Below are 13,833 nucleotides of genomic sequence, written 5' to 3' on the forward strand. Positions count from 1 at the left end.
CTCTCACGCTCCTAGCATGTGACCAGGAGGTTCATGTAACCTCTCTTTGTGTTTGCCTTTTCATGAGTGAAAAGGGGAGGAACCTGCTTCTACACTGGGCCATGGACACAGGGAGATAACATACGTCAAGGTTTTGGTATAGTCTCCTTCCTAAACTCAGTGCTGAACAAATGCTGGTTACTGTCATTTTAATTACATGACTTGAAGCATTAGATTCAAAGTGCTAATTCCTACTATGGCATAGAAGGTGATTTTGGATTCCCGTGCACACACATAAACACACATTTTGTTTTTATTATAGGATTCTACCTAAATATCCACAATATGTCATCAACTCCACAACCACCCATAACTCATACGACGTATGTCTGGTTTGAACCTGATAGAATCCACCTGAAGCGCTTGATAGATGACTAGTAGCAAATCGTGCATTCCAAATCTTATTGACTTCGCCATCTCTGATTAAATATGCACTGGATTTTAGATGTAAAGGAAGTCTTTTTTTTCTCCTCTAGCTGATACAGAAAATCAAAGCATTTTAAGCCACAAGAATGGAATTTTCTTGTGCCAGTGAAGATGTGAAAGAGGAAGTTTGACAGAAGTGTTCGATTGCTGCTTTTAAAGATCTCTCTCAGCAGCATGGCCCTCTCTGTTCCTGTGCCATGAGGGACACACAGAAGCTGAGGCCGGGGCTGGCGTGCAACCAGGCTCTGGCTGCCCCACCCAACAGGCCTCCGAGGGCTCTGCAGTCCTCTTTCCTCCTCTTTCCTCTCCTTTTGTCCATTCTCAGCCACCCTCACTTCAAAATGCTGGGTTGATTTTCATCAAAAGACCATTAGGTTTAAATCACTTAAATTCATAATTCCTCACAGCTACATGATGAATCCAAGTCCAGACGCCAGTTGATGTCCAACAAGAGAGGGTGGACACGGCTCTGGGCAGAGCTACACAGAGGCAGAGAGGTACACTAGGAGCAAGACCAGACCCCACTTATTTTAAACCCCTAACTCCAAATCATAACTTCTGCATAACAATTATTATTCCAGTTATTCTCACATGACTCCAATGGGAAGGAGCCTTCTACACTAATAGTGACGATACTAGTCAACCCTTCCCCTGCACTCCTTCCGTCACTCACAACCATACTCTGAGGCTACCTCTGGCCTACAGATGAGGAAAGGGAAGCACAAAGAGGTTGCATGATTTTCCCAAATCCCCAGCCAGGGAGATGTAGATCCTGAATTAAGTAAACTCCGAGCCTTCAACTAATAAGTCTGCTGCTTTTAGCAGTTCAAGCATAGTATCAATGAATACTCATAAATTGCAAAAGACAGTCAGTCACCCTATATTGAGGATATCATCTCTCTAAACGGCAGCAGTCATGGAAGATGCGGTTTTATAGGCCTACACACCTAAGAGCTATGATTTTGCTAACAGCTATTAATGTATATCAATTGATTTTTGCAATGTCCTATATCAGTAGGACAAAGGAAAGCATTTTATCTTCAACTGTGCCACATGTATCCTATATGGCCTGCATGCTACGAAGGAAACCTCAAAGATGGGGAGTGCATATGGAACGCACTGATAAGAGAGCATGTTATGTGTCATGTATACGAATGGTCACCAATAGTCACTGTGTCAGCAAGGGACAAGGACAGGCTGGAGTAAATTTGGACTGGGATGTGGACCATGATCCACCCAGGTTCCTAGGAGCTCAGGCCAACTCACCCAGCAGGTCTGTCAGAAAGAGGTGGTCACTCCAGACCCAGGGGCAGGCCCGATGGACAAGGCAGCTTGGGGTTGCCTGGTACAAGTGGCGGGATGTCCTACCAGGTAGGAAGAGACTGGCAGGGAGGTTGAAAGAAAAAGAAACACTGACTACATCAGCTGAACAGTGAATACACTGGTGAGGAAGACAGGCTTGGTCCAGTGTGTGATGCTGTTTGCTACAGTCACATGGGCGGGTTTTGGAAAGAAGGAGACAGGTTCACACACACATGTGGAACTGTGCAGGTGTCCCTCTCAAATGGCAGTGGGGTCTCCAAGCAGACATTTGAGCCACGCCCTGCAACCTGCATTGGTCTATGAGGGCCACACCTCCAGTGACCAGTGACATCACAACCATTGGCAAAGTCAAGCAAGTGTCCTCTAAAATCTGATGCTCTTTCACATCTCCAAATGGTTCATTATTTAAGATACAAAAAATAAATTTCTTTTATTTATAAGGAATAAACAATGTTAAAGAGACAGAGACAGATGGCTGGGCGCAGGGGCTTATGCCCGTAATCCCAGCACTTTGAGAGGCCAAGGTGGGCAGATCACTGGAGGTAAGGAGTTTGAGACCAGCCTGACCAACATGGTGAAACCCAGTCTCTACCAAAAACACAAAAATTAGCCCGGCTACTCGGAAGGCTGAGGCTGGAGAATCGCTTGGACCTAGGAAGCAGAGGTTGCAGTGAGCTGAGATCGCACCATTGCACTCCAGTCTGGGTGACAATAGTGAAACTCTGTCTTAAAAAAAAAAAAGAGAGAGAGAGAGAGAGAGACAGAAAGAGATGACAGGGAAAGAAAGAAAAGGAAGGAAGGAAGGAAGGAAGGAAGGAAGGAAGGAAGGAAGGAAGGAAGGAAGGAAGGGAGGAAGGGAGGAAGGGAGGAAGGGAGGAAGGGAGGAAGGGAGGGAGGGAGGGAGGGAGGGAGGGAGGGAGGGAGGGAAAAGAAAGAGAAAGAAATAAAAAGAAAGAGAGAGAAGGAAGGAAGGAAGGAGAGGGAGAGAGAGAAAGGAAGAAAGGAAGGAAGGAAGGAAAAGAAGGGAGGGAGGGAAGGAGGAAGGGAAGGAAGGAAGGAAAGGAGGGAGGGAGGGAAGGGGAGGGGAGGGGAGGAAGGAAAGAAGGAGAAAGACTGAGAAAAAAAGGAGTGGAGCTAGAGGCAGAGGTCTATTTTGGAAGCAAATTCAGAGCCTCCTTGTCCAGACACAGAAGCAGGTTTATTGATCATTTTAAGCAAACGTTTGCCTGTGGTCCTCTAAGGTAAGGTAAGTCCTTAACTTGGTGAGAAACATAATGACTTCCAAGTTTTCAGTCCTCAACAAGCTAGATTACACAGCTTACAGCCCCTTATCCTAAACTTCTGAAGACAAACATGTTCTGAAATCCAGATTTTAAAAAGTGAATGTAGTGTTTATATCCCTGGTAGGTTTGAAGCAGTGTCCCCAGTCAAATATTTTAATTTGGGGGGAACCCCATATGAATACTCACAGTCAGAGAAATATGTAAGAATTATAAATACAGTTACATCAATCAAGTTTAGATTTTGCTGCAAAATAAGTTCAGGTTGGGTCATGTTTTTACGAGCACATGAGTCATACGCGAATGTCTGGTTTTCAGAACTTTTGGGAATTTGAAATTATAAGTAAGCAATCAAGGACATAGACCAACATGCTTTAAATTCATCATTTTATTTGCTCATAACAACCCTGAGAACATCTTCTGACATTTAATTGCCTGACTGCAGAAGTGAGGCTGGAGTGTTTGACTCTCTCCCGACAGAAGAGGGACTTTCTCTTTTATACCCTGAAAGTAAATACACTGCTTGCACATCTAGCATCAAGCAAACATCTTTACTCAGCAAAGAACTGGTGTCACCTCACTGATAACCAACTCCATCCCTAAAGGAAGTGCTGAGACAAGGAATGGAAAAGATGTCAAAGAACCAGTCAACTACAATTGCTTATGCCAAATTCCCTATGGCCCAGCCATCTCTGTCACCTGGCATCATTGGCGAGACTTTATTGGATGTGACAGAAAAGCAATATTTATTAAAGATTTTTGAGTTAGGAGGTTTTATAGTTAAATAGAAATTTAAAATATGTGACTCTGACCTGAGATTAAAGGGTGAGATTGAAGAGGCACAAAGGTAAGATGCTGTGCAGCGAGGAAAGGTGGGGTAGGAAGGGCCAAGCCAGGGCCATGGGACTGCATGGCAACATGCCAGCACCTGCCCTGCCTCGAGAGAAAAAGACATGATAGCCACAATGCTCACGGCACCTCTTTTTACACACATGACTGGGAAAATAGCCTCGATCAAATAGGAAGTACAAGCGCCAGAAGCAAAACTTCGAAAAGAGTCTGAGTATCTGGAGAAAAATTCGATTTCCGGCTGTCTTCCCCAAATCGTGACTATGTGGACATTGGTCTTAGGTTTTCATGTCAAAACAGAGAGTATAAGTTTGAGTGTAATTTTTTTTTTCCAAGACCGAGTCTCACTCTTGTCGCCCAGGCTGGAGTGCAGTGATATGATCTTGGCTCACTGCAACCCCCACCTCCCAGGTTCCCGCAATTCTCTTGCCTCAGCCTCCCGAGTAGCTGGGACTACAGGCACCCGCCTCCACGTCCGACAAATTTTGTATTTTTAGTAGAGATGGGGTTTCATCATGTTGGCCAGGTTGGTCTCGAACTCCGGACCTCTGGTGATCTGCCTGCCTCGGCCTCCCAAAGTGCTGCGATTACAGGCGTGAGCCACAGCACCCAGCCAAGTATAAGTTTCTAAACAACACGGCTGGCCGTCACCTCCTCAAGGACAAACAGCATTAGCAGCCAGTGGCCAGGACTGCTGGAGACAGGCCCTCCCTCTCCGCTGGGAGATGGGCCACTGGGCACCATCTCCGACCTCTGCCTTGCCTGACCTTGAGCAGGCTGCTACTTAACCTGTAGGACTCAGTGTCCTCATTCATCAAACAGGGACAATATTAGTAACAGTCTCATAGAGTTATTAGAAGAATTAAGTGAGAATTAATTACTGAGTATGGTGCCTGACACTCAAAATTTTAGTGAAGGTAGTTTCTTGCTGAATTTTAGACGCATGTGCAGTTGTGTGTACATGTTTATTTATGTGTTTATTATGTGAACACACCCTCGTAATGAAAGTATATTCGATATATTTATAATTGGCTTAATGATGGTCTATTTTCATAATAAAAATCATAATGATGCTACTATCGTCAAAACTATGAAAAAGAAAGGAGAAGGGTTAAGATGCTGATTTTAGCAAATAGTTCTCTTGCTGCAGTAGAGGCAGTTAAATTTATCTGTGATGCAAATTCTTTTACTATATGGAATCATTTGAAAACTATTCATACAAATAATTGAGAATAGAACAGACTGAAGTTCAAACATCAACTCTGCCCCATGCTGGTTAGTTAACCAAGCAACCATAGCTCTCAGTCACTTCATCTGCAACATGGGGAAATCAATTACAATCTTCCACAGTTATCATGAGCAGACAAAAAGGAAATCTATGAGAAGTGCTCAACGACAGCTGTTATTAGCTTCAGAAGTATCACAAGGGTGACAACAAAACCAACAACAGCAGCCAAAACAATGTGTCATCATATAATACATTTAACCATTTAAACGTAATGTAGAAGTCTGAATTTTTGAGGTATATTCAGATAACAAACATAGGGCCTCTGGCCAAAATTCTCTTATGCCAGCTATTTAATGACATTGTGGATTAGGCCAATCACACTGCTGTCTTAACTTCATACAATATTTTTTGAAAAAATCTATACAAATAAAAGTCATGTGGAAATGCATTGCAATATTCATCTATAGGCTTCATGCAATAGACCTTCATGCAATAGATGGTCCTATATGAGTAGCTGGAAATCAAGGTGATAAGTTTGGCCAGAGTTACCAGTGCAGAGTGCTGAATGACTGGTACCCAGACTTACTGACAATTGCACTCTGACCTTCACCTGCTGGGTTGGGCGTCTTTCAGGTAGCTGGAGCACCATGCAGGGGAAAACACAGGGCCTCATGTTGCTCCTTGTTGATTAATGCTCAGCTCTCCCTTCCCCTTCCTTCTGTTAAATAGCTCCCATCCCTACGCAGGAGCCAAATGTACTTCTTCCTTCTGTCCTTAACTTAGGAGCCCAGGATGGGCCTAAGACCTGGGCTGAGCCACCAAGATGGTCTCTTGACAGAGAGACAAGTTGCTCCTAAGTTAGGGGAGCCTGCGGCAGCACGTAGTCACATTCTCTTCTGTGTTAGAAAACACATACAAAGTAAAACTGATGTTTGTGTCTGTGCACGCATGTGTGCGTGTGCCATGTGCATGAGTGTGGCAGAGAGAGAGAAGCCACATTTGAGTTCCAGCATCTTGCATCCTTGTGGTAAACATAACCTCTGCTCTCTTCAGCTATGCCATCATTTCAACACTCCGCCTTTTTCTTCTTCTTTTTTCTTTAAATGTGTTAGAGCTAGAAATCTAACACTACCAATCCAAAAGTTCTAATGAACAGAAACTTGAAACCAAGCATACCTTAGTTTGAAATCTACCCCTGTCATTTACCAAATATTCCAGCTAAATATCCTTGAACAAGTGATATATCTGGCTTCTGATTTATTTTATATAACATAAAGAACAGAAGGTAGGATAGAAGCCACTGACCCAACTCCTCTTATTCTCATTTCATAGTGAAATGTCCTTGCTAACTTACATAGGTAGTCTAACCACTCATATAATGGCTACACTGTCCACCCAGGGTAACAAAAGTTCTGTTAGTTCTAAAACATTTATGATCTTCTAGGTTAAAATAAAGACCTAGCGTAGTTTGTTTTTATAGTCTCAGTGACACAACGAGATAAACACAGTGATTGCCATCTTGTGGGCAGCATTGTTGTGGATACGATTTAGTGATAAAGTCAGCAGGGCCTGGATTCAGATCTTGACTGCTGGGTGACATCTCACTATACAATACAGACACAGCCTTGCACCCTCTGCTTAGCTATGGATGAAGATTCAGTGAGTGAACAGAGACAAACACTTCAGAGAACGCCTGGCACGTGGGAAGTACCCCATGAACTGCGCTGATCATGACTGTGACTGTGACTGTCACTTAGGTTATTAATAATGGAGTCTGCGAGAATCTGATGAAAGCGCCTCCCATCTTGAACTTTTGTCTTGGGAGCACCTTCAAGCTACTTACTAAGTAAATAGCTTATTATATCACAAAATTATGAAGACTCACCTCCACATAGTACTTAGGTTTTCCCTTACCTCTTTTGAAACATTATGTGACACTCTCAGATTAGGTTCACCGTTCATAATAAGCCCTTAGCAGAAACCAAACCTTCACGGGAGCTGCTTGCCGTGACTTCCCCGTGACAGGTACAGCTCCCAGCAGGATCACAAGTTCAAGCTCACGGTGACTCAGCTTTTCCTTTCATGGCCACACAGGTTAGAAACAGGTCACACGCTCTGAATCAAACACTGCTTGCTTTCAACTTAGCATTCAAAATCTGACCTTTACTGACAAATCTTATCCTGCAGCACCACAATCATTTCCACCATTCATCAATACAAAAGGAGATTTGGAATAACTTTTTGGATTTAGGAACCTAGCTTTTCTGGGACTAAACCCATCTAAGCTGTTGAAAGTATGCTGAAGATAAACAATGAATGACTATTTCTGGCTTTCATTAAATCTCAATTCCCCAAAACAGAAATTACATTCGTTCCCCAAATGTAATGTTTGTATGATACGCAAAGGGCAAGAAAAATTGAAATAGTCCTTGTAAAACAAACAGCTGGAGGTGAGGGGGTTAGGGGGAAGCAGTCAATATAGGAAGAACCATAAGCGAAAAAGAAACTTTTGGTGACAAGCATTTGTGTTTGTGTTTCTTCATTTTTCTATTTTTATTTTAATTTATTGGTTTGGGTTTTTGTTTTGTTTTTCTCGTCTGACTTTATGGAGAGCTCGCCATCTTGTGGAATTCCAGATCCACGCAGTCTTACTGCCACAGCTCAAAATATAGAAACCTACAGACTGTTTTTCTTGTTGTTTTAATAATCTGTGGAGGAAGATGCTTATGCAAAGTGTTATAAATACTGTTTTCATGCAGCTAAGCCTTAGGAGGTGATGTCTATATCTGTATCACTTATATTCTAAAGTTAGGCACACGTCCTATCTGCTGTTTCTAGATATCATTCCTATGTTACAAACAAGAAAGTAGTTTTACATTCATTTTAATGCTGAAATAAACCTCCATAAATTTTCATGTGATACTTTCAACATTTTTAGTTCTAAAAACAGAGTCAAAGCTAAAGAGCACTTTTGTAGCTTTAATGATAAAAGCTAATTACAGGACGGGCACAGTGGTTCATGCCTGTGATCCCAGCCCTTTGGGAGGCTGAGGCGGGTGGATCACTTGAGGTAGGAGTTCGAGACCAGCCTGGCCAACATGGTGAAACCCCATCTCTACTAAAAATACAAAAATTAGCCAGATGTTGTGGCATGTACCTGTAATCCAAGCTATTCAGTAGGCTGAGACAGGAGAATCGCTTGAGCCGGGGAGGCGGAGGTTGCAGTGAGTCGAGATAGCACCACTGCACTCCAGCCTGGGCGACAGAGCAAGACTCCACCTCAAAAAAAAAAAGAAATTACAGCAATGTTTTCTTCTCTCTGGAGGTCTAATCACATAAGATGATAAGTATTGAGCATGCCTTTAGCTCACAGTTACATATGCATGTATATTTTAGTTTGATTCATGTATCTAGTGAGTTGTTCTAAACAAAGAAGAGAGAGAATGAATCTGAAAGAGGGCAGCTTGTAATTTCTGTCGTGTTTGCTTTAGGACTTAGTGTACTTCATCCAAATTCCACTAAAAGCTGCACTGTGGAATGAGTGAGTCAGCAAAGAGGTGCTGTGTTCATGTGATCACATGTAAGCTGGTGTATTCGACATAATAGGAATAGCAATATTGTTTTGAAAAAATCAGACAAGTAGATGTGACAATAATAATGCCATTCTTAATAATAGTAGATATACTACATATAATATAGTGTATATAATACATATATTAACAACAGTAGATATACTATTAACAATAGTAGATATAATTATCTACTTAATAATAGTAGATATACTACATATATGTAGAATCAGGCAGCCCTCAGAATCACAGCAGATTCAGAGAGACTCCAGGGACACCTCGTGGTCAGAACAAATTTATAGACAAAACAAGGGAAGTGCCGTAAAGAAATCGGCAGGGAGGTATAGAAACAGCTGGATTGGTTACAGGTTGGTGTTCGTTTTTTTTGAACAACTGAACACTCAGCAGTCTATCAGTGGTTGAAGTGTGGCCTCTGGGATTGGCCAAGACTCAGCTATTGCTACAGGCACATACGCCTAAGTTGGGTTTTCAATCTTGGCTGCCTATTAAGCTAGGTTATAGTTCATCCCCAAGGACTCAAATATAGGAGCATGGAGTCCTCCTCCGGCCATATTTCCTTTGCTTTAACATATGGTATTAAGCATTTTATGAATAGTAATATCATTTACCTATGAGTACCAATTTTAAGGAAGGGATTCAGAAGGATTATCAGTTTGTGAAAGGTTAGAAAGCTCGCAAATTCAGGTTTCTATTTCTAATTTTGAGCAAGCCAAACGGTTTCCAAAAATAAGGAACTTAATACTCATAATTACTAAACAAAGATTCGATACCAACCTAAATTTAAACATTAAACAAATATGAACTCCTCAAACCTAACCAACATTGTAAAAGTGAGAAGATTTATCAACATTTTAAACGTGAGAAGACCTGCATAATATAAACCACAAAAATACTGCGATACATACTATATTATAACTTGAAAAACAGCTTGCTTTACCGTTAAAGTTTTCCTATGAAATTGTCATTGTACAAATGCTCCAACTGATGTCTTCATGGATCTGGAGGGTGGTGGGTGGTGAATATTTTCATGGAAAATGTTGTTTTGCACCCATTAGATATTTATGATACATTTTAATAAAATAACTGCTTTGTTCAAGAGAATTGAATTATTCATGATCTTCCTAAGTTCTTTCCTGTTGGAACTCCTCATAAAGTCACCCCTGACTGTTTGACTTTCTAAATAGCCTAAGCGACTCCAAACTCTTTTTTGCAAAGAGAAATGAATGTCAGAATTGAAGCTCAACACAGAAATCCTTGTTTTCTCCCACACACTCACACACTTCAAATGACTCATCCAAACCACAGATGAAGAAGTTAAATTGTTTATTTAAATTATAGATTAGATTATTCCTTTTTCTTCATCAGTGGCCATACATCTGCAGTGCCAAGCACATACCCACGTGCACACACATGCACACACACAGATGCACTCTAAGCTACGTATCTGCTTGAAGCTTTGAGTTTTTGCTCATTAGAAGGATTGGGAACAGAGAAACCCAAAACTCTTCTCTTCTTCACAGGCTCTCTCTCAACCTGCAATCGCTAGAATCCAGTCAGTTGCTTCCCCCCAGGGTCAGTATGTTCCATTAGCGATGTTCAAGGTAGAAAAACACAAAGTTAATCTCAGGGGATGGGTTTTGTCCATACTGCTGTTGCATAAAAGGGATTCACTTGAGTACAGCTTCTTCATGTCTCTGGCTTTGATTTCCTCCTTCACAATATGAAGGGATTTGATTTAAAATATTTCCAATGTCCTGGAAGCCTGGAATTTTTATATTTCTATCACTTTTGCCTGGGTTACCATACTTTAATATTAGCACTTTCTTCTAAATTTCTGTTGCATTTTGGGAACAGAAAACCCTAAAATAGTCTTTCTTTGTAAATAAAACACAATTTTGATAAGGCCTTTTACACTTCTTAACTACTTTCCACCTACACAACATGACAAACCATATCCATAGCCTTGGATGTCTTCACTGAAATTTAATGATAGTAGTTAGTAATGTGACAGTAAATTAGGCCAATTCAGCCTCTTCCCCTGAGCGCACCTGCACCATCACTCAGCCCTCACAGCAGTGGCGGGACAGAGGTTGTCTTATAATTTCTCCAAGCAGTTCTACGTGTTCAGTCTCACACCGGCTCCATTACGCTGTGAAGTCCCTCCTCTCTCCAGCGCCCTCCTGACACTCCTGCATCTCCATCTTGCTGTCTCAAAACAGCAGGACTGGTTCTCTGGCCACTCTTCTCCTCCCCAGCACCCTGGTTCCCTCCTAGCCTTGTCACGATGTAAACGGCACAATGACACCATGTGTTGCTCAGGCCACAGTCACAGGAATCATTCTTGATCTCTTTACCTTACATCCCTCGCTCAGTGCATCCATCAATCCCGACCTTCCTACCTTCAGAGCGTCACCCATGTTTCCCCATTCCTCATCGCCTGCACCACCACTACCATCAGTGCCATCACCACCTCCCCACTACCATAGCAGGAATTTAGCTCTCTGCTTCCAGCTGGGAATACCACAGGGACATCTCCACAGATGCAAGTCACCTTCAAAGTGAAAACCAATTCCCTTGCATACTCAAAACCCCCAATCACTTCCAGACAACTCTGAAGGAAATCTAAATTTCTGACCATGGCTGTTCCTTTCATGTTGTCTCTATTATCCTCCCTCTTTCCCATACAACTCTAATCTCAGCCCCTGGCCTTCATGTTGTCCCTCAAACATTGAGTATGTTTCCTCAGGCCCCTTGTCCACTTCCATCTCCCTTGGACAACACTTCAGATCTGTGAATGGCCTTCTCTAGTGTCTCTACCACAGGTATCACCTGGTAGGAGGCTCTTGATTAACCTATCTAAAAGCAGGACACCCACCCGCTCTTCTGTTCCCCAACCTTGATTTATTTTTCATCATATCACCTCGACTATTACCAACCTGTTTATTAATGTCTCCCCAACCAGAATATAACGGTTTCAGATGGAGATACAGCACAGCAGAGCAGAGAGAACTAGAGAGATATGTTTTTTTGCAGGCTTAAAGCAGCCTACGTGTGTACTCAAGAGGGGGGATTGTTGGGGAAGCCCCCTGCCATTTGTTCTCTCAATAATCACTTGGCCTTAACCACTGTCTTGACTACATGCAGGTAAGTGAAGCAACCCTTCTGTGTGTAGGGGGGGTGTGTTTATGTGTATGTTTTCTCCTATAGCATCCTTTATTTTTCTCACAAAAGTTCTCCTAAAATTGTGCAAACTCACACCATTCCTCTAGATCTAATAATAAACACCCAATAAGCCATAAATCAGGTATCAGCAGGTATCTGAAGTCAATCCACATGTCCTTCAGAGTCTAGTTCCCACATCCCCTGCGACTGAATTGAGTTTGGATCAGAATCCAATTCTCTCTTGCGCTCTTCTCCCACCAACTTCTCTTCTGAACAGAGTTCATTCCCCAAATTGTTTCTTGTTCTCATCCTAATGCAAATCTGGACCAATCCCTGTGGCGGAGACGCACTAAACCAGCCAGTTAGCAGAAGTGCAAACATTGAGAAAACATTTTTCACTCACTGTCGATATGGCCCGTCACTCCCATCGTTCTCGTACGACCAAGGCATCCTAATTTTAACACAAGTGCTTTCTGCCTCCATTAAAGGAAATCAGCCCCTCAGGTTATGTGTGTGTGCATCTTAAGCCATGATAAACCTTCATCCACCAATGAATAATCATACTTCCACAAATAATATTGCCCATTATCTCAAAACAGGGCCATGAATTAGGAATGCAGAACTAATGTTATAGCCAAAATACTTAAAAGGAGTACAGGAGTTTACATATGCATACGTTTTTTTCTGATCTGAAAACTAGTAAAATATAAATATAAGTCTGTTCACACACATACAACTTCACCCAAACATTCAATAAACAGTTGGAACCTTGTTATGTGGATAGTTTCAACCTAACAGTATCCAACACTTATCTTTTATTCACCGTTTTGTCTCTGAAAAGTAAGAAGATAATTTAAGACTACCAAATTACAATCACAATTTGAAGGCATAGCTTTTAGATACAAAATACTTAGTCACTCACCGGTGTGCACATAAATTATTAAGATGAAGTCCATGTTTTTCTTCAGCAGATAACCCATCCATCAACAAGGAGAAAATGAGAAAATTGCTCTGGCCAAGAGGTTGTGAAACAAGTCTGGATTTCTCCAGCAAATATGTATAAATTCTGGCTGGTTGGGAAAAGAAAAGTAATTCTGTTAAATGGCAGAGTATTCATTTCATTTCCATAAATTAACACATATTCATTAATTACAAGAGATACAAGGACTGTTGACTTTTCCCTTTCCCATCTATTTACATTTTATTTTATTGTCATTTTGCATTAGCTAGGACTTTCAATATGATGCTGAAAAGACACGGTTTAAGGGGACATCCTTCCTCGTCCCATATCCAACAAAGAACTTGGTGCACAAATATAATCTGGAACAAGATTTGCTCTTGCCTGTAACAAAGGCTTTGAAAGAAGCTTTGGAATTTTCCTCATTAATATCTCACTGTTTGAGAGTCCCGGCCATGTTGGTAGGGTGGATATTAACACACACTGTTCAAAAAGTGCTCCGCTAAAGGCACTGACAAGCATTCCCCGCAACTAAATCAGAATTATATGTGGCCACACAACGAAGGCCCAGGGAGATAGACCATGGTCCCTCACTGCCAGAAACACCAGAAGAAACCCACTGCAGCAAAGGAAAATGCAATTTGAATTCACACAGATATAGTTTAATATACAGAATGTATTTGAGGATGAGGTAGATGAGGTGTCTATAAAGTAACACAGGTCCAATGTGAACAGTGTGTAGTCATCTTCTCCTTTTATTCTGACCACACGCGTGCAGTAATAGGACTACTATCTAATGTTTATTTAGTCCTCTGTTTTCAAACCTTTACAAAATAAAATAAAAGACAACCCAATTCATAAATATAAGGTGTTGAAATTTATTTGATAGTAGTTGATTAACAAGGCCAAAAAGATGCAATATGGTAATCACAGCCTCAGTTTTGCTTTACATATGAAGATCGGCAATTCAGAAGCTAG

The 13,833-nt window shown here is 41.6% G+C and overlaps 1 protein-coding gene across 8 annotated transcripts in view; it reads right to left on the reverse strand.

The window, feature by feature from the left end:
• The window catches only part of LOC105485316 (myosin XVI), a 703,391-nt gene that overhangs the window by 292,486 nt on the left and 397,072 nt on the right, over positions 1 to 13,833 (reverse strand). For all 8 annotated transcript variants that reach the window (XM_011747599.2, XM_071081051.1, XM_011747600.3 and 5 more), the window contains one exon: positions 12,820 to 12,967. In XM_011747599.2, coding sequence (XP_011745901.2) covers positions 12,820 to 12,967 — 148 coding nt within the window. The remainder of the gene's footprint in view (positions 1 to 12,819; positions 12,968 to 13,833) is intronic.

The sequence above is a fragment of the Macaca nemestrina genome, chromosome 16, assembly GCF_043159975.1.
Source record: "Macaca nemestrina isolate mMacNem1 chromosome 16, mMacNem.hap1, whole genome shotgun sequence".
NCBI classification, from domain to species: Eukaryota; Metazoa; Chordata; class Mammalia; order Primates; family Cercopithecidae; genus Macaca; species Macaca nemestrina.